The sequence below is a fragment of the Melozone crissalis genome, unplaced genomic scaffold (assembly GCF_028551555.1).
Source record: "Melozone crissalis strain CALT ecotype California unplaced genomic scaffold, PUWL_Pcris_2 ptg000023l_1, whole genome shotgun sequence".
In the NCBI taxonomy this organism is placed as follows: Eukaryota; Metazoa; Chordata; class Aves; order Passeriformes; family Passerellidae; genus Melozone; species Melozone crissalis.
Window position 1 is genome coordinate 366,105 of NW_026535801.1, and position 25,214 is coordinate 391,318.

Consider the following 25,214-nt stretch of genomic DNA (forward strand, 5'->3'; position numbering starts at 1 on the left):
TTGAATTCAAATCTGGGCATTGCTCAGGAGATACTGGTGGGAAGAAGGTACCATGGATGCTTTGAGCATACTGGGATGACTGGGAGGCAGCTCTGGTGGCTGTCCAGTATTTTGTTGATGCTAGGAGTCATGCTGCCCCTCTCAGCTGAAATTCTGAGTGCAGTAATAGATGAGCAGGTTCTGATGAAGGGCAGAATAACAGAAGGAATCAAGGCAGGTGGCCCACAGGAAAATAAAGATCTTAGAGATGATTTGTGAAATTTAACATAGATAAACCCCCCCAAAGAAGCATCTGTAGAAGGCAGCAGTACCTCTCACACCATCCTGCTGTTCCCAGAAAGGATGGGCTAGAGGCACTAGGAGATATTGAGAGTTTGAGTTATTCATTGGTCCTACTACACTGGAAAGGTTTCTTGCATCTCTGATAAGCCCTCCTAGGATTACAGTACATACACAAGTCATGGCTTGGTGTGTGCAAGGCTTGGTGTGTGCAAAGCTTTACAGAAGTATTTCATATGGCTTTGTATCCTGCTTTGATCTGGGTTTTAATTAGCACCATAAATGTAAGATTCATCATGATGACTCTTCATCATGATGACGCTTAATCATGAAAATCATGAAAGAGCTCTGGATTTTGGTTAGAAAGGAGGACCCAGAGGGCAAGTCTTCAGGGCTAGCAACCATACAGGGGGAAGAAAATACAACAGGTAATATCAGGGGTGTGTATATCAGTGAGAGAAGGATTGTGTATGTGCCCTTCTTTTAACAAATCCACCGAATGAACCTGTCGAAGAAGCTGGGCTGGGAGAGGCTGTCATAGTCTTTCTCTCGGAAGATGGCTGCCCGGTCTCCAAGGCCAAGCTTTAGCAGGACATCCATGTCCACATCGCTCCCAAGAGCCACCACCGTGGGCATGACATCTTGCTTCTTCATGGAGTTGATGGCCTCCTCCAGGTTCTTGCTTCCCGTGATGCCGTCGGTGATGAAGACGAAGGAGAGCTCAGCATTGCGCCGGGCAAGTCGCTGCCCGTTGCCTGGGCTGAGCACGATGTTGTTGATGGCGTAGATGATGGCTGACCCGATGTTGGAGGACGAGTCCAGGTACTTGATCTGTGCCAGCGCGTCGGAGATCTCGGTGAGGTTGTGGGTCAGTGGGAAGACCACGTTCTGGTCCCGCTCACTGCCGTATTGCAGCAGCGCGATCCGGGCGTTCATGGGGTCGCTGCTGCTCCGGGCCAGCGTCAGCTGCTGGGCCACATCCTCCACGAAGCGGTGGGCACTCTGGAAGTTCTGCTCCCCGATCCTTTCTGAGCCGTCCAGCAAGAAGACGACATCAACAGGGCGCTGGGTGCACTGGGCTACAGCAAGCTCTGCGGGGGGAAGAAGAAGACAGGAGCTGGGAGAATGAGAAAACTACAGGATAATTTGGGTTGGAGTTACCCCTGTGCACCCTTGTCCAAAGAAGGACCAGCCCAAGCCCACTACCAAAGCCTGTCTTTACAGCTTGAAATGTAGGAGCTTTGCTTTTGATGCCCTCAGCTACTGGGCATTTAATGAATGTTAATTCTGGGACTGACCCTAGTGAAGTTAGACATGTCTGTGCATTTAAGTCTCAGAATTATGCCCACTGCCCTATATCAATTTCCAGCTCTTATTTGTGAGAGGAATATCCAGAGATTAATGGCAAGCAGCACCTGCAAACCTCTCAGTTACTTCAGGAGAGCGGTTTACTATCAGAGTTACTCTTAACATAAAATCATAGAATCAGAGAATCTCAGAATGGTTTGGGTTGGAGGGAACCTTAAGGTTCATCTTGTTCCAACCTCCTGCTATGGGCAGGGACACCTTCCAGTAGACTAGATTGCTCCAAGCCCAGTCTAACCATATAGAATATATGAATATATGCAGTGAATAAACTCAGGAAAAAACAAAAAGTAGAAGAAAGTAGCTATCTTTTGAGTCAGCTGGTAGGGACTATTTCCTCCCTTTTCTGTAGTTATGCACATTGCATTCAGTGTTCCTCTGAGTTCCTCCTGAGCTGGCAGCAAGGCAATGGCCCTAGCATTCCCAAGCAGTGGGAGTGGGTCTGAGATTGAATCTTGAAAGGGTGAAGTCCCAAAGATGCTGCTGTGTTGTGTTGCATCCCTGGCAAAGAACAGGAGCTTCTGGAGCAGCCCCACCTTGAGCATCCATTTCTGGCAACAAGGGGTAACCTTGGGGATAGGAGTGTAATGTTGGATTGAATTTCCACACTATGAGTGAATCCAGCCTGACAGAGCTTCCCTAGTGCTGAACAGTACTTATGCCTGGGTTCAGCCCAGAACCAGGGAATCACAGAATCTGAATGGTTAGAAAAGCCCTCTGAGATCCTCAAGTCTGACCATTAACTCAGCACTATTGTGTTAACCTCTAAACCATATCCCTAAGCACCACATCATGTTTTTTGAACACTTTCATGTATGATGACTCCACTGTTTCCCTGGGCAGCCTGTTTCAGTGCCTGACCACCCTTTCAGTGAAGAAATTTCCCCTAATATCCAATCTAAATCTCCCGTGGTACAACCTGAGGCCATTTCCTTCTGTCTTCTCACTTGTCACCTCCTCTCCTTTGAAGCAATAAAGGCGCATACTCACCTCTGCCCAAACTTCTGTGAGAAATGTAGTGCAAAGGCACATTGATGCTGCAGTTCCAGGCACTGCTGCCATAAGGATACCTCACCTTGGCAGCACCTGCACTCCTGGTCCTCACCTGCTCTGAGCAGCCGTGGAGGGGGAAAGGCAGGAAGGAATCCCCCTTGCAACCACACAGTGCAACACCTATTGAGGGTCTGTGAAAGCAGGTGGGAGCAGGGGCTGTGCGTCGTGTTGGGGCAGTGTGAACAGCCTCCCCCAAAGCTGCCCACATGTTTTTAAGACGACAAGAAAGCCTGAAGAACTCCTGGCTAAGCAGAGGGCAGCATCCATGGAGCTTCAGCGAGAGTGTAGTGCACATCTGATAGGAGCAGTCCCCAGGCTCGCTGCTCAGCCCTCACAGCTGGAGAAGACTGCTTTCCAGTGTTTGATAAGGTGCCTTTACGTATCAGTTATCCCAAGGGAATGTGAGGCAGCAAAGCCTTGGCTTTGTCCTGTTCAGTGTCAGGCTCTGGTTGCAGCTTGTTCCCATTTCTGAGAGGCTGAGGACCTGAGCACCCTTTTCTACAGCAAGATTCTCATCCTAACTGGAAGAGAAGCTCTCAAAGGCACCACCATGAGTTAGGCCAACCAATGTTGTCGTGCTTTTAACTGGTGCATTGGTCCTTTTCATGTGGATCATAAATGCCTGTGGCTCACAGCTGAGGATGTCTAACGAAGGCAACACAAATAATCAGAAACTGATTTTTCTTTTTCATTGATTTTTCTGCCATTGGTGTGTGCAGAGCAGCCCCACCCATTCACATCACCTTCCTGCTTCTTCTAAAACCTGAGGAACTTGTATTTCCTCTATTCTTTCCCAGTGTTGACAGTGTAGATGAAAGTGAAGTGGGGACTGACATCCCAGACCTTTTTGGGGTTTCCTCCTTTCCTAGTTCATCCTGTCTTTGGAGAGGCATGGACCATCCTTTAGACAGCTCCTTATCTTTATCATGTCCTTACTTTGCCCAAGAGCTTCACTGAAGGAGCTGCTATTGTGATGAAATCCATCTGGTTTTATCAGAGGGATTAGCTAGGATTATGCTCAAAAAAAACACTCCTTCACCCATTTGCCTCTAACAAGAACAAGCACAAATACTCCTCATGCAAAGAGACATTTTCTCCCTCTCCCCACCTCCAAAGAGCTGAAGGTTTTTGAGAGGTAAAAAACTTTGTTTCTAGTGTTTTGCTAGAAATAAATGGCCACTGTGTGATGAAATTAAATAAAATCAACACCTCCTTAGCTGAAATCTTCCCCAATTCTCTCTTTGTTCAGCAAAATACTCCAGCCCTGAGACCTTTTCCAATCAATGGGGTTTGAGAGATTTTCCTCTGGCATCATGGCTGGAGCAGCTTAACTACTCTGAGTTCAGTCCTGCATCCCAGCAGGCTAAGTCACACTAATTTTGCAGTAAAAAATCAAGAGAGAACAGGGAGTTTGGCTTTGCACAGACTATCTGGAATATGTGAATTATGACCAGAGTCGGGCAGAGACTGATCTTTTTGCTTTCACCTAAAACACACAGCATGTCATGGAAAGACCTCAGAACTCTTTCCCCTCTATTCTGCACTGATAGCAGTAGAGTTCTCTCAGCAACTTGTCCCTGGGAGGAAAAAGTGCTGAAACCTTGGGGGAGCACTACAGTAAGTGCAAAGCAGGCAATTCCAATGGCTGAGCTCGGCAACTGGCTCCACTTTTTACACCTGGAAATACTACAGCCACGTTCCTGAAGATGGCACATCTCCCTTCCACCCATTAAATATGACATTTGCTCAGTATACTTTATTGCAATAATACCATGTCAGTTAGAGTAAGCGCTTCTACTCCTGTGTCTGCACACAAAATTCCACTACCTCTAAATAGAGCTTGAGAGCAGTAAAACTGGAGGTGGGAAGGGCACTGGCCTGCCTGACTCTGTGCAACCAGGGGCAGCTGAGCAGATGGAGATACCAGGCCTTGTCTAAACATGCATACCTGCAGTGCAGGTGGTGGCTCTGCAGTCTCTGAGCCAAAGCAGCACTGGGTGTGAATTGAGTAGGCTCTACTATATCAAGCTTGCTTTTAAACAACTCACATCGGTCAAGGAGTTTTGCTTTGGACCACCCAGCCCCACGTGACAGAATATCTGCCTTTTGTATATGGACAGGTACATGTTGTGGATTGTGACAGAGGAAACACAAATGTACAAGCAGAGAAAAAGGCCAGGGGAGACCACAAAGCTTCTGAGAGAAGCATTGCCCAGGGGACAATGCTCCCTATAGAAAGGGAGGGTTGCTCCCTCTCCCATCCTGCTTGCTCCTTCCCTCCACACCCCAGCTGCCCACAAGGGGATCCACAGAGACATTGTGGTGAGCAGGGATGCACCTTGCTTAGTCAGTCTTGCAGGACCCAGAGAGAGCCTGTGGTAACTGAGAGAGAGGATGCAGAAGATGCTTTGGAGGGAGTCCACAAGGATGTATGCAGGAAGGCATGCGGAAAATGCATCATTAGGCTCTTGGCAAAAAAGCAGCAGGCAGAGAAAGAGCATTCCTTGACACTGCTAGGGAAAGCCACCATGGTGGCCAAGCTGGAGGGAACTGCTCCTTGTGTCCTGTCCCCATCTGAGTGCAACCAAGCCATTCCACTGCCTCTGTCTCTGCTGAACTAAAAGCATCTTCCCCTGGGCTGTCCCCTCTGCCACACAGGACCGATGAGTTCCACCTCCACTCAGCCTCCACCTCCCCGTGACCCCCAAGAGAGGTCTCAGCACAGCCCTAGCACAGTCTCTGGGTCTCCCACAATCTCACTGTGCACCATTTTGAAGGTGTCAATGAACAAGTCCATCCACTCTTGCCGCTCATTTCCAGTGGCAAACTTGGCTTTTTCGGCAGTAAAGGCCAAAGTGGCCACCAGCTGGGTGTACATGCTGGGGTCCCGGGATTCCCGCGTGGAGTTTAGGAACTGGGCGATCGAGTGTATTGTGCTGGGGAAATCTATGTTGACTCCCTCTTCCATGGGGTGGAAAATAAGTGGGTTTACACTCCCAAGGTTCCTGTCATCTGCAAGTGAGCGTCAAAAGAATATTTTCAGGGCTTGCTAGCAATGGCTGCATCTCTGAAAGCTACCTGGCTTTCCTACTTGCACTGCACCAGAGAAGAACAGAGCTAACAAGGACAGGAAAGTAAAGACCAAAGCCAGATTTTAAATCTTTCTGCCATGTGTGTCTAAGGAACCATGAGATTTGCCCTGAAATCTTTCACACATCAACTGAGTGACTCCAGCATATTACACAGAACCTGAACTCCCCAGTTCCTACTGATCCGCCATAGGCACGATGGAGAAGGAACAGTGCTCAGGAAAAAGGCCACTTCCTTCTGCAGATGGGATTCACCCATCATGTAGCTTAGGATGTGCTTTGTGCAAACTGCCCAAGTGATGCTGTAAGGCAGACATCTAAGGGACAGCATTATGTGACCTCTTTGCCTGGCCCTCAGCCTCAGGGCAGTGACTGCAGTCAGAGCTGTATGGTGTCTGGGCTTGCCAGAACCCTGAGAGCCTCTGTCTGCACCTGGATGTGCTGAATTTAACTTTGAATAAAACCCCAAAGCTCCAAGCAAAGCCTTTTGCGTCGGTTAGCAAGAGCCTCTCGGGATGACATGCGATTTCTATGAAGCAAGTGATTAGTTCAGATTTGCTCAGCATTCGACCCTCCAGCATCCTGTTAGCACAGCAGTAACTAATGAGACACAAGGGGCTGTGCTGAGAATGGGAAGAGCTCAGGTAAAGCCCTGAGGCAGCATGGGGGGAAGACATGTGGTACCTGTCCCTGCCTGTGCTCTGCTGGCATTACCCAGGCTGAAGCTGGGGCAGTTGATTTGCCCCTCCAAGTGTCAGAACCACCACGCTGAGCCATGGGGCCAAGAACTGGGCTGGCTGAGCTGCCTCCCTGACCTGTCTGGCCGGTCTGCAGCACACACACTGGGGATGGATGTGCACTGGCACACTCACATTCCCTCCGAAGGGCACAGTCTCCAGCCGGAGGAACTGCATGGGAATTGACACAAGCTCATGGGATGTTCTGAGAGAACCAGAGAAGCCCCAGGCCTTGACATGTGCCTTATGTCCCATCCCATCCAACATGTTCCCTTGCCACTAGGGAAGTGTGACCACTGCACATCCTTCTAAACGGTGACAGCAGCGCAGCATGGACCGGCCAGTGTGGTGGGTGGGAGGCTCCTTGCCCAAAGACTCCTGAAACTATTACTTAAAATTTCATCTACCAGACCTAGAACAGCTTTTGCCCATGCTGAAAGGGCAATTTGACAGGAGGCCAACCTTACCCAGCCTCATCACTCTACCTGCCAAGTTCTCTGGGGCGCAGGTCTTGCCCACACTTAGCCCGGTTTGCGTATGGCATGGCTTAAGGGAACCCCCTCAGATGCCTCCTCAAGCCATTCCTGTTCTGGTCCCCTGGCACCAGCAACCAAGCCATTCCACTGCCTCTGTCTTCTGTCTGATGTTCCCACCTTGCATCAGGAACAGGAACACCCAACTGCACTACAAGGAAAGAACTGACAACTTTGCCTGGCTTTGCAGGGCTTCGATGGACCAAGCCCGGGAGAAACAAGTGCGCCACTGCTTGTGTTCCTCGGAAATAGGAAGGCTGCAATGACCAAAACCTTTGAAGACACCTGAGCAATCACCAGTGTGGCCTGGGGGTTTCACCTCCTTGTGCACAGATTTGCAGGTAAAGCTCTTCAAAGGACACAGCAGAGAAGCTCAGCATCACAGCTGCACACTATGTCCCCATCATGACCAGGTGTAAATAGTCAAAATACCAGCAAGAGATTTTAGACAGGCATAATTATAGATTTTCTCCAGATTTCTGTGCATCCTGGGAGCAGTTTTCCCTTTCCTTTGCATGGGAACAAAGGGACTTAAATTTGAATGAAATTTGATATTCTGTATAAGGCTCAGTTGAAGCTGTGGACTCCCACAAAAACATTCATGGCAAGAGAAGAGACAAAAATTGCAGAACGGGCAAAACCATGGTCCTCTATAAACTTTGTACATCAGCACAGATTTCATCTATAGTATTTAAACAGACACTGAGATTCAGACAGACAGGATCTCTAGGAATTTGGGATGCACATCTGCCCCTTAACAAGCAAAATGTGAGCCAGTAAAGCTACCTTCAAGCACACAGAGCACCAGAGGATCCTTACTGTCTTTTCCTTTAATACAACACCCTGAGTTAATTGTTAATTAAATACAGCCAGCATTAGAGAAGCCAAAGCTTTAGGTCCACCAAATTGCCATTTTCCAACTGATCCCTAATATGTGCTCTGCCTGTCACTCCCAAAGAGCATTCTGCTAAAAACGTCATGCGACTGGGTGTTTAGCAAGGAGATTTTGACTTGAGTTTGGAGGTCAAAACCAAACTCAAGTCAGGCTCCCAGGAATTTGGATGGGGAGAAATATCAGGGATGAGCCATGCTGGGGCACTCACACAGTGCACTTGTACCTACCTGTGCAGAGAACTCAGAGACAGGGAAAGAGCAGGAGATGAAGCCCTGGGGCCTCTCCTCACGTAAAGTAACACTATTCCCCAAACTCCTGCCTTCCAAAGGGACTGAACAGGGCTGCTCCCCGCTCTCCTACTCCTGAGAGTCGTGCAGCCCCCCCCAGAGTCTGTGCAAATGGCATGAAGCTACTTGAAATGTTTACCTGTCTGACAGGGCAGCTCGGGGCAGACAACCTGTGGATCTGGAAGCAAAAGAAACAAGGAAAAATGAGCCATGTGTTGCCATCCCCTTTCACAGTTTGCACAGTAGGAGTGGCAGGACAATGTCTCTTACAGGAACATCAAAGGACTGCCCCAAAAGGTTGGTCTGTATCTGAGGAAGGACTCTTAGTTCAGGGCTAAGGTCAGATCCCACTATGGATGACCCAGCTGCTGGCCAACTTACTGGCACACCTCTCTGCCCCCTTCCCCAAACCCTGGGGCCCAAAACTCCAGCTCCATGCAAAGACAAGGACAGACCTGGGCAGAGCACATCCTCCATCTTGTCAATGAACTCCTCTGCCACTAGGTCTGAGAAGAGCCTCATCTTCTGGACTCGCTGGGGTTCGTTGCAGGCAATAGAGACCAGGGTCTCACTCTGCTCCGGCTGGTCGAACATGTCGCCGATGCCGATGGTGTTGACCACCACATCTCTGCCACAAAGAGCCCCGAGGTTCTTGTCGTCATCCCGGGGGTCGTAGCGCCCGTCTGTGATCACCACAGCGAACACTTGGGCTTTCTTTCTCCTGCTTTCCTTGATGAGCTTGTTGTAGGCAAACTGGAGGGCAGATGGTGTCCAGGTGCCTCCAGCGATCCACTCCAGGCGCTTCACTGCTTCCTTGAAGCTCGACAGAGAATCAATGCGCTCATCATCAAGCTTGATGGCTTCAAAAGTCCCCTCGTGACTGTATTGCACCACCCCAACACGGGCACCTGCCAAAAAAGTGTCACATTACTTGGCTTTACATCCTTGGGAAAAAGTGGAGAGAGTCAAAGAGCTGCCCAATTGGTCTGAAAAGACATGGAAAATAATCACTGAGGTTGAAAGGATCCAAGACCCTTTTCTTTTCCCCATGCCCCACTGTGTCCCCACAAAGGCCATACCTGTCTCTGACTTGGGGTCCTTGGCAATAGAGCCCAGCCTGCTGACCACGTTGATGACAAAATTCTTCTCCAGGGTGAAGTTGGTGTAGCCGATACTCTCGGAGCTGTCTATTACGAACATGATGTCCAGGGCACCGCAGCGCTTCTCGCAGTCTGGGGAGAGGGGCAGGGGAAGGGAAACACAGGGGTCAGTGATGCTGGAAACCTTCTGGTGACCCCCTGTCCCAATCCCTCATGTGGTTGTTGCCCTTCCCTGGGGAAAGGTGATATCAGCTCACCACAGCATCCGCACGTCTCTCGCACATAGGTCATCACATCACAGTCCTGCCAGGAAAGGGGTGCAGGGTGAATGCTTCCCTCTAAAGCAAAGGCTGCCCTTTCCTTCCCACCCAGCCAGCCCTCTCCCCTCTTTCCCTGGCTTCCATGGGAAGCCACAGGCCACCTCTGCCAGGGCAGCAGAAGGACCTGATGTCCTATTTTGTTCTTGGGCTGTGCACGGAAAAGCCATTATTGCCCCAGGAGGAAGAGTAGCAGACGTTACTTACAGTCAGACCAGGATCTCCTGGTGGGCCAGGGGTCCCCTGTAAGAAGAGCACAGGGATTTCAGGCACAGTTTTCCCAAGAGTTCTTTTTCTGGGAACTAGATGTCAGAGCCATCAAAAATGTGGCTCTTTGCAGAAGGGGAAGGAGAAGGGGAGAAGGCCCACTGTGAGCCAGTGGACACATCTGGAAACTGTGTCCCCTCCAACAGCATCTGCTCAGACACAATGCCATGGGACTGTACCTCAGGGCCCGCTTCACCAGGTGGACCACGCTGTCCAGGCTCTCCTCCTGGGCCAGGATCACCCTGGGGAAGAAGTACAGAAGAGTCAAATATTTCCTGGGCAATGTTAGTAATGCAGCCCCTGGTGTTCAGGGCCCCTCCTGACCCCCTGGTCAGCCCCAGCCCTGCTGAGCACAGTCACCAGCCTGCTACACCTGAGCTTGGGGACAAGGACCAGGCAGACAGCGGCACTGTCATCCCCAGCATACAGGGCAGCGATGTGGGAGGGAGACACTGACCCTGGGGCAGCACAGGGAATCTGCTTACCGGCTCTCCCTTCTCTCCTTTGGTCCCTTGTACTCCTTTTGGTCCAAGCTCACCTCGTCCTCCCTGCTCGATGGAAGGAGAAACAGATCCGGCATGGAGCACATCTGGATGTGCTCAGGCAGAGGTTCTGCTGCATCACAAATACATGCCTGCCTGGCCTGGGAAAGCATCCTCTAAAACAGCAGCTCAGAGCACAGCAAACAATGTTTATACAGGCATTAACCAAAAAAAAACCCCACCAAAACAAAACACCAATAAACTTCCCAAAAATAGAAGATCTGCAACACATTTTTCCTATTATTTCAAAAGGAGATGGGCTTGGGAGATATAATCAGGCTGCAGCTGCAGGGAACATCCAGGGCAGCTGCTTGCAGGTCTGGCTCCTTAGCCATTAACTCAGGAGGCTGGGAGACAACTCCGTGGCATTCCAGTCAGTACAAAAAAACAGATGATGGAGACAAGAACACTCACCTTGGGTCCTGGCTGTCCCTTCTCACCCTTGTCACCCTGCAAAAGGAGAGGAGGAAGAGGTCAGCAGCTGTCCAGGATGGGCCCCACATTGTGCACCAGTGTTTCGATGTGATGTAATAGCCTGTCTCAGTCATCCCAGCTCTTTCTCCAGGTGTGCCAATCACGTCTCCCTTCCCCTGCCCCCTGCTGAGTGCTGTCAATCTTGGCATTCCTGGCGAAGTTCAAAAGATGCCTCTCAGCCCTGGGGACATTGAGCCATCCAGGTGTCATTTGTCCCCTGAGACTTCCCCCCCTTACCTGGTTGGTGGCTCCCTACCCACTCCCTGCCCCTCTCCCTGGGGTTAAAAGACACAGCAACCACGTGGTTTGACAGTTCTGTTGGAGCTGTTGCTGGATTCAGAGGCCTGTGGGCCAGAATAAAGCTCTGGATTCAAACCCTCCAGCAGAACCCGACTCCTTTTTCTTCACCTCACCTTAAAGCTTCTCTGCCAGAGGTAAACCTGAACTCCTGTACGCCTGGACTTGTCCCAAGTGCCCAGCTGCAGCACCCAGCCAGCCAAAGGTGTCTCTGAGGTGAAACCACCACAGCTGCCACCCTTGGTCAAGCAGCAAGGGCCAGATGAGCCCAGGCACATTCCATCCATGGGATTTAATTCCAATACACCAGTACACCCAAAGATTACAGTGAGGGGCAAAAAGTTGAAGAGCAGTTGTAGCTTCAGGCTGATGCTTGAGAGATCATCACCATGATTGGAACTGGGGTCCCCAGCACCTGATGGACTGTGACCAGGTTCAGTCTTGGTATTGAACCCCCTTTCTCCTTCACAGGCTCCACACATCTGTGACCCTGAGCATTTTTCTTCTTCCTTCCTTGTTTTCTCAGTCGGTTCAGATCCAACCGCAACGTCCACTCAAACAGATCTCCTCACGTACTGCACGAAGCATACATACCTGAGGTCCTCTGGGTCCAGGGTAGCTAAAGCCAGGCCTGCCTCTGTCACCCTTTGGTAAAAAAAAAAGACTTGTGAGGTACCAAACCTGGCCCTTCTGACCTACTTCTGTCTGTGACAGCTACAGCCATTTTCATCTTCTCTGGGTGTGAGACACCACCAGGAGCAAAGGCTTCTGCAGCTGGGAATAGCTTTGGAATAGCTTTGCAGAGCAAGGATTTGGAGGGTCTTGGGAATGTCACATGCCAGGGATGCCCCTGAGTTTGCTCTGAGTGAGGAGTGTAATCAGAGCTCCTTGGTCAGAGAAAGACCTACATCTCTGCCCCATAGGAAGGCTCAGGTCTGATTCTGTTTATGAGGCACACAAGTTTCTGCTGTGAAAACTGCCTATTTTTTTTTTTAATAATAAATAAGTTAAAAAGCCTTTCCAAATGTAGAGGTTAATTCATGAGCTTTACCTTTGGTCCTGGTGGTCCAGCATCACCTCTTGGGCCCAAGTCACCAGGGTCCCCACGTGATCCCTGCAGGACAGATTTAGGGAGAAGGCAGGAAGTGAGTGAGGATGTTCCCTGCTGCCTCCCGGCACACAAGGGACCGTGCTGGAGAAACCAGCTCTCAAGATGATGCTGCAGGACCATCTCCCTTGCTGGTGAGTTTACTGTGGCAGTGACTGTCTCAGCAGTGGGTGTCTCAGCAGTGGGGGTCCCATGTCCTGTAGAGCCACCTGGATGTCACAGCACTACTGCCACAGCGGCATGATGGACTAAGCACAGACCCGGGACAAACAGGTGCTTGTGGAGTCTCATCCTCTTTCTCCCCAGTGACCCACCCGTTCCAGAGATCCCTTCCACACTGTCATGGGAACACTATTTTGCAGCCTCCCTGAGAGAAGGTCGCGTGCAGGTTCTCCTTGGGAGGGACAGTGCAGACAGCTTGTGTCAGCAGGGCAAGTTCTCACCACAGAAGCAGGGCATGGTCACACACATGCCCAAGCGCGACTTACTATCCTCCCTGGCTCTCCCACAGCACCTGAAGGGCCTCGAGGTCCTGGAAGTCCTTGTTCTCCCTGAACACCAAAGAAAGACAGAAGAACATACAGTGTATGAGGAGGAAAGCCAGGCAAGCTGCCCTGGATGGCACCACCGCTCCCCCTTCCTCCTGCCTGTCACCAAGCCTTGCTCCATGCTTACCCTGGCTCCTTTGTTTCCAATCTCACCAGGCAGACCACGATTACCCTCTGGACCAGGATCTCCCTGTGAGAAGGGAAAGACATTCCTGGTCAGGGATGTCTCCAATGCTATCTGTGTGTGTGGCAGTGCTTCGTGATGCTCTTCTCAAACCCGGTGTTTCTTGGTTTGAAGCAATGTCAGGGCAGTATGACCTCTGAATGTGTCTCTCAGCCTTGAGGTTTGCTGCACTTCATCCCCTCTCTGGACCAAACCCTGGCGGAGGAGGCTGTACCTGGTGCCAGTAGCACAGTGGGAGCACAGCACAGTGAGATCTGCATTCCCAGCTCTGGTGCTGCACGGACGCTGAATGGACACTGCATGGCTGGGTCGTAGCACATCACACACTCCCCAGTCCTATACGTTTGGGGCTTATTTGCAATAATCTGGGCAGTTGCTTCACTCACCCTTTCTCCTATGCCTCCGGGAGTGCCTTTGCTGCCTTTCGTCCCTGGATCTCCACGTCGCCCCTTGGCAGACAGAGAAGTCACATGAATGGGGTGAAATGGGTGAAAGGATGGATGTCACCTGGGCAGTGACCCCTGCCTGCCCTCCTCCTCCCTCTCAGATGTACACCTGCCTGCTAAGCAAGTGGGTTCCCAGCAGCAGGGGAGCAGGGATGCCCATGCTTCCTTTTGGGAAGCAACAGCCAGGTGTGTTTCACCACAGTGACCACAAACATACTTGGTTCATTCCCTCAGGGTTAAAGACTATTATTTATTTCCAGCTCATCCAGTGTTGCTTTCCCCATTGGATCTTGCACAAGGGGACAGTCTGGCTGGGTTCTGGCCCCTTGGTGCTGGTGGAGCTGTGCCAGGGGTCATGCCCTCCTCTCTAACCCACTCCGCAAAATTTACAGTGCCCCATCATATTAACTTGGGTCTGTGCGACACCACTGATATGTGACACTGCCTTTTCACAGAGCTCTGCCATAATGACCACCAGATCCTGACTCTTTGAGATCCTTCAAGGAGCCAGAGGTTTGGGGAACTTGCCAGAGTACAACCAAAGTGTCCCTGAGCATCCATGGAGGGCAGGGCTGTGTGGTTATGTGGGAACACAGGATGCTTCTCTAAGGTGAATGGTTAACATTAAGCTTAGGATTATGGGAGTTCTGCTCTGTGAGGATGGGAGAGACAAGGAGACCAGCATCTGCACATCTTCTGGGATGCACAAAGCAGAACAGGGGAGTTTCTCAGCACTCATCCATTAAACTGCCTCAGGTTCCTGCAGTGTGCCCAATGTCCAGGGATCTATTCAGCTACTTACAGCCTCTCCTTTGGGTCCAGGAGGTCCCACTTCACCTTTCCTTCCCTTGGCTCCAGCAGGCCCTTGAGTTCCAGGGTTGCCTGGAAGTCCCTTGCAGAAGAAAAAGAAATACAGCTTGTTGGAAGAGAGGTCAAAGTGTGCACACACCTCCCATTTTTATCCCATGTCAAGCAGTCCTCCTCGAGCAGAAATGTGTATGAGCACCCGGTTCTGCTTCCACACACCCAGCATGCCCACATGGCATGAGCAGGGGGTCCAGCCTTGGAGCAGAGTCAGGCTTGTCAACTGTTCCTTACAGCATCTGTCCAGTCCTGCCCAAAGCCAGAGGGGCTGTGGCTGCCCCATCCCTGGAAGTTTTCCAGACCAGACTGGACAGGGCTTGGAGCAACCTGGGCTAGTGGAAGGCATCCCTGCCCATGGCAGGGGGTGGGACTGGATGAGCTTTCATGTCCCTTGAAGCCCAAACCATTCTGTGATTTTATGAACAGACCACAGTAAAACCCTGGAGACATCTGAATGCAGCATGAACCTACCTGGCTTCCTTTTTCTCCTGGGGGCCCCAGGGGTCCACTGCGACCAGGCCGGCCAGGATCCCCCTGAAAGAGCCAGAGAGCCAATGGTCATTGCCTGCCTCACCAGCACCCCGTACCACAAGCAGCCCAAGGAGCAAGGCCCTTCCCTCACCACCTGTGCCTGGTGATGAAATCCAGGCCCCAAAGCCTATGAACTCCACAAACAGTAAAGGATTTAGGATATATATAAAAAAATACGGGCAATGGTGTTTAGCTGTCCCCATTGGCTGCCTCTGCCCACACCCTGCTGTCTGTCCAGAGCACTTGTACCTTTATGCCTGCATCTCCTCTTTCTCCTTGGTCTCCCGCATCTCCTGGGTAGCCATCAGGGCCCTGGGGAGGGAAATAACAAAGAACCACTTCACATTGGGAACACTTCCATGCAGAATAAATCAAATAAAACTTCCTACTCAAAATAATACTTCTAAGTCAGTGCTTAGAAAGTTGCTCTAGAGGCTAAAGTCATTTTTGCTTGTGGCTAATGTTCATGAAAGGGGCAATTCCTCCTCCCTATGTGGAAGGAAGGGACACTGGGGGCTCCCAGCTGCTTGTCCACGGAAAGGAGGCACAGAAAAATCAAACCATGGTCCCCATTCCAGGGATCCCAGGTCTGGGATCAGATTATACAGCCAGTAGGGAAATGGGCCAGTAATCTCTTGTTGGCCACCCTTCTACCTATGTACCACTCAGCAGCTAAATAACTGATGTGCTGGTGAAAGAGTAAAGCTTTCCTACCTTGTCACCAGGGTCACCCTTGCATCCCGGTGGTCCAATTCTCCCCAGTCTGCCCTGGAGAGATTACATTCAAAAGGAAAAGACTGAGAAGTTATAGGTGGCTGAAGGGAAAACACAGCTTTTCTTGCTGACATTAATAACATTGATAATGTTAGCATCATCCGCTGACTGTATCTGTCAACAGCTAGAGAATAAATAGGAAGTGCATTCCTTGAACATGGAGAAAAGTGGAGAAATCAGGCAGGCTCATCCCATGAGTGTACCCTGAGAGATGGCAATGTCCCTTGAGGCTGGATTTGGCGGTCACTCATGTTCAGGGTTGTGCTACTCCTCTCTCATGCCTCTCCCGTCAGAGCAGCTTAGGTGTGCAGCAACCACTCTGCTGACAGACACCCCAGAGAAGGGACTGCCTCGCCCTGTGTCCCAAAACAGCTCTGTCACTGAGACAGTGCAGTGCTGACTGTGCTGAGACAGCTCTGGGACAGAGGCTGGGGGCAGCTAAAGGGCTTTAGTGTTTTAGAGTGGGGAGGAGTGAAGGATGTTTTAGAGCTTCAGCAGTGCTTGAGGAGTGGGAAGAACTTATTACCCACAGATACACTGGGGGCTGGGTATAGGAAACTGTGCAAAGCCAGGGTGTGCTGGCTAGTGGACAAAGCCAGGGACTTTGCTGTGAGACCTTTGAATTTGTCTTTAGGGCTTTAATACTAAATATAAGCTATAGTTTAGAGATGAAGTGACAAACTCCCCTGAAAACCAAATTTCTGTGAAGCTTTCTGTGTCTGTGTCCTGTAGGGCTCACTAACAATCAGGATAAGGTATCTGCACCCAAATTATCTGGCCTTATCACCTTCTCAGCAGGAGCACAGATTGGGTCACACATCCACATCCTGCAGAGAGCTTGCTGACCAAGGGATGACACTTAATGGCATGGAGCTGTGGGGGGGATTTAGGCTGGATATTAGGAAAAGGTTCTTCCCCCAGAGGGTGGTGGGGCACTGGACAGGCTCCCCAGGGAAGTGATCACATCCCCAGTCCTGCCGCAACTCAAGGAGAGTTTGGACAACCCTCTCAGGCACAGGGTGGGATTGTTGGGGTGTTCTGTTGAATTTGACTTGATCTTTGTGGGTCCCTTCCAACTCAGCATATTCTGACATTCATTCCTGCGACCTGAATTACTTCATGCATTTCTACAGGACATGCAGAATAATGTACAGATAAGCTCACAGGAACCTCAGCTGGAACAGAAAGCCAGCATGTGGGAGAGAAGAAACTAAACAGCCCGTGAGGATGAGAGACGGTAAGGAAACGGAACAGTGGCAGCAACATTACAGGGCGCTCCCAGTGCTCCCAGTTACCTTCTGTCCATCTGTGCCATTCCTTCCTGCCAAGCCAGGGGCACCCTTGGATCGTGGGGAAAAAAAAAAAGAAGAGAGATCTGTTAACACACAGTCCAAGGGTTTGGGAGCTGGAAATAAGTGCAAGTTAGTGCAAGTTCTTTCTTACCCTCCGTCCATCAGATCCAATTTCTCCCTGGGAGAAGAAAAGGACAGGAAGTCAGATGCTGCCTGCATCCCCCACCACCCTGCCTCCCCCTTCAGTCCCCATCCCCACCACCTGCCTCTCCATTTACACCTAAACCCATTCCCACTTCACCAGATCGTGATCAAAGCCTGAAGGAGGAGACAGGCTTTGCGATGCCCTTGGAAATTCCTCCCCAGGCCCACAATTAAATAGAGTTGCTATCCTTCCCCATCACAGCTAATCTCTCCTCTGTGCATCAGAAAGGAGCGTGGTCCCTGCCAAGTGCCAGACAGCCATTCCCTCTCTTCTTTCTCACCTTCTCTCCTTTCAGCCCTGGGACACCCTGGACAAAGAAAACAAAAACAACAAATCCCTGTGTTAGTGCCTGGACAGTCAGCAGGAGCTGGGCACAGAGGTCTGGGGCAGGAAATGGGCAGGTGTGAAGGAGAAGCAAAGTTTCCCTTGCTTTTCCAAAAATCGGGGGATGCAAAGAGATCAGCCATCAGCTATGTGATTCTTACCTTGGGACCAGGGTATCCAATCGGACCTTCAATACCTGGGTCGCCCTTCGGGGAGGAAGGCACGGAGAGTTAGCCTGAGGTCATCAGAGATGTAGCAAATGGAGGGGAGGATTTTCCACAACTCACCTGTCGCCCCTTCAGCCCCGGGGAACCCGGCTCACCCATGTTCCCCTTTGCACCCTAAGGAAAGGAAAAACCCAGTGTAAGTCCAGGCTTGGTGCTGACTGAGAAAATGGCAGTTTCTAGGAAATCAGAGCACATAGAGCTGGAGCAGGAGAGTGGGACACCCTTGTGCATGTGAGAGCTCTGCTCTGAAAGTGGGGAACTCAGTGACAACTGCTGCCTCAGTCCTGGTGTCCTCAGGTGCTCCAGTGTCTCTCTGCAAGGCTGGCAGTGCATCAGCCTCGGCACAGACATGGGCACACCAGTGTTGACTGTGTCTCCAAGGGCCAAGACACATGCTGCGGGATATTTCCCAGCTAGGTGCTACCTGAGAAAGCAGCTGAGGTGATGTGAGGTGAGGTGTAGGGCACCCTGCAGCGGCTGCAGCAGGCACGGGCACTATTACCTTTCCCACAGCTAAGGCCTTTCCCACTTACCTTCTGTCCTCGGTATCCCTTGGGACCAGGTGGCCCTGCAATCTCCAGGCAGCTCATCTTGTAGCACTGAAATACAAGAAATTAAACTTAGGTACTGATAGTGTGCATCCCAAACTCAGCTCAGCTCTGCACCCACAGCTCTCCACATTCTTCTCCCCATCAACTCAGGGCTAAAATCTATTGGATCAGGGCTGAAGCAGCAACAAGCACACAAAGAAGTGCTGCGTGTAAATTAAGAGTGGAAAGTTGCCATGAGCATGTTCATTATAGCTTGGCTCTGGGCCCAGACAGGAAAACAAGACTGCCACGTGTTAGAGGTGGTGAGGGCTTGCTCATCTGCGGTCATCATGGGACTGGCATGTTCTTTGGAGCATCCCCTGCACAACCTCTGTGTGCCAAACTCTGCCCCTGTAGTACCAGCAGGGCAGGAGCTTCAGCAGGGGCACCATTTATGTAATGTGTCACCAAAGTGAAGGAATGAGTCTATTGCATAGACCAGAACCCACTGCAGGTGAGGGGGGGGACAGGGAGTGAGTCCAGTGTGCCATTACAACAGCTGGATAAGGGAATGTGTCTGTAGACTCTGCAGGTGGGCAGGGACCCATCCCATGCAGGTCCATGCTGTTCTGGGGAGTGAGCTGGTCTGTTCCAGCTGGGGCAAATTAAACCTGTCATGTGGCAAAGACACAGAGATGCTGCTCACTCACCTCGCCGTAGGCTTCGTGTTTCTGTAAAGGAGAGAACAGGAGGAAGATCAGTTAAGGTGCTCAGTCCCATGGTGGAGACAGCAGCTCACCCTTGGAAGGGAGTGTGGTGGTAAGGGAGAGGAGGTGGTAAAGGTCCCCTGGCTGTAGAGATGCCCTCTGGAGAGCCCCTAATTAACAGTGCCTCACAGCTGGAGTCTCAAGGACGATGCTGATGGTGAGCATGTGTGTCAGTGTGGCACACTCTTCCGCATGCCTCTGGATGGGGAGCAGGCTGGGGTATGGCCTGGTCTTCAGCAAGAGCCAGGACTAGGGTGGCAGCCTGCCCAGACAAGCTGGGAAACAGAGACACAAACCAAGGCATCCTGGCTAACTACCAGAAAAAAGCTGCACTTTCCCTACAAAAGGTTATCTCCAAAAGCCAACAGAAGGGAAAGCATCCCCCATCTGTGAACTGCTCCTCTTGTGGCCCCTGTTCCCCTCCTTGCACCTACCATAGCCTGGATGATCCTGTCGATGGTGTTGACATCGATCTCCAGGGTGTCCCTCTGGGTGATGGCGTAGTTGTTGCGGTACAGCTCGTGCGGCAGGTTGGCAATCTCCCGCAGACCCTGCTCGTACACCTTCTCACTGGGGGCCACCGCGAACAGCTTGATGCCCATGTCTCGTGCCCTCTCAGCCTGCATCTTCATCCCCCCACAGGGGCTGCCCGTCACATGGCCATCGGTGATGACCACCGCGAAGTTCACACCGTTGGCCATCTGGGTCTGGATCTGCTGGGTCATGTTGGAGATTGCACAGTCTGTGAAGGTGCCCCGGCCCAGGTAATTAATGGCAGATAGCCTGGGCAGGTAAATGTCTTTGCTGCTTGTCAAAGGGCTGTAAATTTCTACCACGTCTGAGTAATGGAGCCCACCGAACTGCCAGGTGATGTAGACTTGATTCTGGTAGAGCTCGCTCTCCAGTTTATCGATGAACATGGGGATGAAGCGCTTTATTTGGTCCACGAGGCTCTGGATGGGCACAGTCTGCAGAGCCACGCTCTCTGAGGTGTCAATGATGAAGTAGACATTGATGGGGCAGTTCCTCTTTTCTGCATGGGAACATTTATTCAGACCATGTCAGAGCACTTCACCCACCCCCTTTGCTGTCCCCCAGACACTTGGACCAAGCGTGATGCTGGGAAACGCACAAGTCCCACCTAGCTCTAGAAGTGACACTTGTGTTTGGGTCAGATGGTTCCCCAGTGACCAGGACTTCTAAGGTCTGCTGTAGAATCACAGAATAATAAGGGTTGGAAAAGACCCCTAAGACTATCAAGTCCAACCATTAATCCAGCACTGCTCAGTACTAAATCAAACTTGAAAATCCTGCTTTTTTTGGTAAGAGTCTGACTGGACCCATAAATCACTTCTGCAGTGTAACTGAAAAATGAGGAAATCACCAGATTTAAAGTGAACAACTTTCTGCCATCAGATAGAGAGCTGACTGCTGGCGACTGACCGGTGATTGTTACTGCATCTGCTGGGAGAGACCACCACTGGCAGACCCCAGCTCTTTCCATCTCCAGCTCTCTGCACACCAAAGCAAACATGGAAACATGATTTTGGGTGGAGGACGGTGTTCCCCACAGATGGATTGTTACCACAGGAGTGCAAAGGGCCAGGGGAGGTGGAATGTCCCAGTATCAGTTCCTGCCAAGCAGGTTCTGCAAGTGAGCATTGTTTTTGTTAAAATTGCTGCCCACTAAGGTGACCCAAATTATTTGGTTAATACCTGCACAGGAGGTAGGACTGACATCTCCACCATCCACATCAAGCTGAGCGGCATGGAGAGGAACTAGAGCCACACAAAGGAGGGTGGGAAGCAAGGCTTGTCTAAACATCTCAGCAGCCCCTCAGGATATTCAGGTGCCTGTGGAAAAACACACAGGTTACATGTTAAACATGATGCACAATCTCCTGAGTCTGCTGGCGTGACACAAAGCCAGCCTATGCTCCCTGTAAATGCTCCCTTTCACTCCCCACGGAGTGAAGAGACAAATAAAAAAATCTCTTGAAGAAATGCACATCTTCAGTGGTCAACCCATCACCATGCCTCCAAGGTACAGCTGCATGTGGAAGTTTATTTCATGTAGGGTTATGACAACTTAAAGCAGCAGAAGAGTTAGAGATTTGGTCTGAAAAATTCTTAGGAATGTATGGAAATGTTGAAAGGTACATGGAATTTGAAAGGATATTCTCAGGCAACATTCATGCAACACTTGTCATCATCGTGGAATATGGAGGAAGGGGAGATGCTCACCTTTGTGTCTAGAGGATCCCAGAACCAACATGGCCCTCTGGTGGCCCAGAGATGCTTCTCTGCATGGTAGCCAACTCAACATTAACCAGTAAGGGGCATGTGGGATGTCATGAAAAAAAGACCTGAATCCAGTCCAAAAAGACAGTTTCTTTCTTGAATGTCTACAGTTTCTTTCTTGGATGTTTTGGGGTTTTTTTGGGGGGGTAACTTTTGGAAGAGTCCAAGGCTTGAAGGGACACTGAGCATGCATTTGGTGGCAATGGCAATGCAGGGGGAGGGCGAGTGAGCAATGCAGCTGAGTTCTGCCACAGCTGACTGAGGAACAGCATCACTGAAGAATACAGGCAACTCAGCCCTCCCTGGCTTCCCTTGAGACCTCTCTCCACATGGTGCCCTAGCTCTTGCCTGGTGGCACATGTCCCCTTCCAGTTTATAGTGCCAGCTGCAGTGCACCACAGGCTTCTGCAAACTGGTTTACACTGGAAAGGTAAGTGTCAGCGCTACTGAGACCCTGCAGCAGTGACAGCCCTCCTCCACACTAGGGCTTGTGCTTATGAAAGAATTTGGATTCTTCAGTCTAGAAAAGGAAAGGCTCTGGGGTGACCTTACTGCACTGGCTGGTACCAAAAGGGTCAACAAGAGAGCTGGAGAGGGACTTTGGACAAGAGCTTGGAGTGACAGGACAAGGGGGAATGTCTTCCCATTGCCAGAGGGCAGGGTTATGTGGTGTATTGGGAAGAAATTGTTCCCTGTGAGGGTGGGGAGGCTCTGGCACAGGTTGCCAAGAGAAGCTGTGGCTGCCCCATCCCTGAAAGTGTCCAAGGCCAGACTGGATGGGGCTTGGGGAAACCTGGTTTAGTGGAAGGTGCCCCTGCCCATGGCAGGGAATGGGATGGTGTTTCAGGTCCCTTCCAACCCAAACCATTTTACGATCCTATGATGCCCCGCTCAAGTCAGTGTGGCTAAACTTCCATTGTGCTGCAGAGAATAAAAGTGGTATGGCAGGGATAAAACACTTTCATGCTAAACGGGCATTTTAGTTAAGATCAAGATTTTCCCTCTCTAAGCCTACTGCGGGCTTTCCTTGTTTTGTTTGCCCTTCATAAAACAGAGCTGCAGGAGATCCTGATCTTTTGTAGGACACAACAGCTTTGAGCCTACAGACAGCACCATTTTAAAGCCAGCCTTTAGCTGAGGAAGATGGAGACAACTTTTGGAGAGGCTGGGAGCACTGAGGGCTTTGGCCAAGTGTCTGACTCATCACTGCATGCTGAGTTTAACCACCTCCCTCCTTCCCTCCTTCCTTCCCTCTGTGTGTGTGGGTGGGAAGGCACTGTAGAGCAGAGCAGTTGGCCTGTACAGGCAACCAGGGCCAGCTCTGGCACAGGACAGCTCCTGCCCAGAGCCCCTGGGGCCAGTGAAGCACCACAGCCTTGGACTCTCCATGGGCAGAACAACGAGGCAGGGAAGCGACTCCTGAAAACACAAGACACAACCCACTTCCCTGGCGTCCTCCTGCACCATCTCCTCTATCCCACTCTGCAGCTTGAGCTCTGTCAGTCTCCTGCTCTCCCAGCTTCTCACCTGGTATTAACCCCCCTGGATACATGGTGGGGGGCTGTTGGGAGCTCCAGTACCCACCTCAGGGCCATCCAAGGCTGGGATGGGCGATGCTGCCCATTTTGTCATCCTCAGAGCACCACCAACTGTTGTGACGCTCTTGTAACATTTGATATTTGACTTAAAGTCCCACCTGCCACTGAAAGATGCTGAGATGGAAACCTCAGATTTCACCAGTATTTCAGACTAACTGTTTTCTGTACGTTGAATGCAATTTTTGAACGCAGTTCAAAAAACTAATGCAAAGAGCAAATTGGGAGCTGATTCATAATGCCTGAGCATTTGGGTCTGCCCATCCTGTTCTTCCTTGACTTTTCTCTCTGCCAGAGCAGGACCTTTGCTCCTATGAGGCCTTCTCTCAGTATTTGTATCGTTGAGTGTAACACCTCTTTCACTCTGCACACAAGGGAAAAACAATAGAGAATCTCAAGCAGTGGATCCTCTGAAAAATTTATGAGTGCACTGTCTTGCACCATTCTCCCTGAATGAGGGTCTGTGTTCCTACCTCAGATGCAGAGAAATGCATAGTCTTTGCTGGTCCTACACGGAGATCCCAGGTGACGTGGCTGTTATGCACATAACTGAAAATATATGGATTTATCTAGACAGAGCCCTGAAAAAGAGTGGCCACGCAGGGGGACCCAAGTTCTCCGCTTGCTTCTCTTCCAACATGAGCAACTGAACCAAAAGTGATATTATGGCAAGCAATTCCCTTGCAGTGGCTCAAATGTGCAAATTATATCTGGTTATTTTTGCTCTTACATCTTAGTGAAAATCCCAAATAACACTTTGAGCAGATCCCAGTGCAGTGGAAATGTCACCTCATGCACCTGGCCAGGCAGAGCCATGGTCTGCTTTATCCTATACATTGATATTCCTGAAGGTCCCCCTGGTGCACTGTGTATGTCTCCTCCAACGCCAGAACACCCATTGTAACTGACCAAACTGTTCCCCAAATTCCAAAAATCGAGATGCTCTGCTGTCTAAATTAACACTGTCTTCAAGGAACTTATCTAAAGCTACATAAATTTTAAGTCACACAAATTGCATTCCTCTCAAGAAAGAAGAGTTATGCTGGCTGTGCTAAAATATTCAGAATAAAGTTTGAAGCCTCCCTGCTGCTCAGTCCCAGCATTTTCCATGGCCATGCCCAGCAGGCAATGCCTGTGGTGTCACTCACTTGTGCATGCAGCATTTTCTCCACTCAGATGTTTAATAAATGAAACTAGAAAAGAAAAATAGGTCTCATTTGGAACAAAACTCTTTTCAATGCACCTCCTCTTCCTTCCCGTCTGTGTGCCTGTGGTTTACACGCTGCACAAGGAGGGAATTTCAGTGCTGGTTGCAGCCACTACGCAAACTTGCCTTGTAGTTTTCATCCCTGGGCAGAGCACCCATGGGAGAGGTTTCAGCTACAGACTTCGGATCTTCTCCAGGTATTCCACATAATTATCCAGGGATATCAGCCAGGGAAAGCCTGGTCTGCAGGAAGGCTGAGGGAGCAAACCCCTGCCACCAAGCGCAATGAATTCCCAGGCACTCCTAAATGTGCTGCCACCTCCCAAAACAGACGGGCTTGTGCTGGTGTAATTCAGCAAAAATAGGAGATAGATAGACACACAGGTGAGTCTAAATCATATCTTCTGAAATCCCAAAACTGAAGTGGAAATCGTGTAGCAGAGCAGTTCTCTGTCCTGCTCCGACCACTTCACTGTTACTGCTGAACTAATCCACCCCCTTCAACTGAGGGATTTTCTAGATCTCTGGCAGTTTGTGGCCCACACTACTTACACCTGGAAAAAAACCCCAAAACCTTGAGAAAACACCCAAACCAGCCAAGACCTGAAAGTAAAGGAAAAAATTATATTCTCTTATAGCAGTGACTGTCTAAATGTGAAATAGGCACCTTGCTGGAAAGCCAGTAAGCAGCAGCAGGCACAGGCTGAAATTTCAGACGGATTTATGTTATTCCCGGCTGGAGCTCCGCCAGTAAGTAGCCACAGAACCCCTGTACTCGGAGTGAAAAAGTCTGCCTACCTGGAGAATTAAGTCATCAAAACTTGGCCCCCAAGTCGCTGTGCAGCGTGAGGGGAAAGGGCTCTGTGGAGCGGCCGGTGTCAGGACGGCTCCCGCATCCCCGGCTGGCGGGCGGCTCCGGGCGCTGCGATGTGCGGGACGAGCGGCCGGGAGGAGCAGCGGAGGCGTCTCCAGCCCAGCGCCGCTATTCCCCCGCCGCCGGCAGCTGCCCTCTGAGCTCCTCCTCCTCCTGCAGAACCGGCGCTCTCGTTTGCAGTAGCTCCGCGCCTCCACGGAGA

The 25,214-nt window shown here is 50.7% G+C and overlaps 1 protein-coding gene across 1 annotated transcript; it reads right to left on the reverse strand.

Moving 5' to 3' along the window:
• On the reverse strand, positions 1 to 25,005 carry COL6A2 (collagen type VI alpha 2 chain). Its single transcript, XM_054277941.1, has 28 exons — positions 24,937 to 25,005; positions 20,752 to 20,889; positions 19,470 to 20,068; positions 18,979 to 18,999; positions 18,272 to 18,337; positions 17,799 to 17,852; positions 17,673 to 17,717; positions 17,468 to 17,494; positions 17,134 to 17,160; positions 16,986 to 17,030; positions 15,631 to 15,684; positions 15,166 to 15,228; positions 14,857 to 14,919; positions 14,324 to 14,413; positions 13,462 to 13,524; positions 13,019 to 13,081; positions 12,832 to 12,894; positions 12,287 to 12,349; positions 11,830 to 11,880; positions 10,879 to 10,914; positions 10,408 to 10,470; positions 10,102 to 10,164; positions 9,863 to 9,898; positions 9,596 to 9,641; positions 9,318 to 9,470; positions 8,694 to 9,146; positions 8,378 to 8,416; positions 1 to 1,370 (listed from the first exon to the last, which is right to left on the reverse strand). The coding sequence occupies exons 2-28, from the start codon at positions 20,858 to 20,860 to the stop codon at positions 763 to 765; spliced, it is 3,063 nt and encodes a 1,020-aa protein (XP_054133916.1). The 5' UTR covers positions 20,861 to 20,889; positions 24,937 to 25,005; the 3' UTR covers positions 1 to 762.
• Between the last annotated feature and the right edge of the window lie 209 nt (positions 25,006 to 25,214).

Bases quoted from the DNA above. Each gene is read 5' to 3' on its own strand.
- COL6A2 (XM_054277941.1), bottom strand. From the start codon at position 20,860: ATGTTTAGACAAGCCTTGCTTCCCACCCTCCTTTGTGTGGCTCTAGTT. The intron at 17,853-18,271 runs GTAAGTGGGAAA...TCCTTTCCTTAG, and splicing joins AGGGATACCGAGGACAGAAG to GGTGCAAAGGGGAACATGGG. The intron at 17,495-17,672 runs GTAAGAATCACA...TTCTTTGTCCAG, and splicing joins TTGGATACCCTGGTCCCAAG to GGTGTCCCAGGGCTGAAAGG.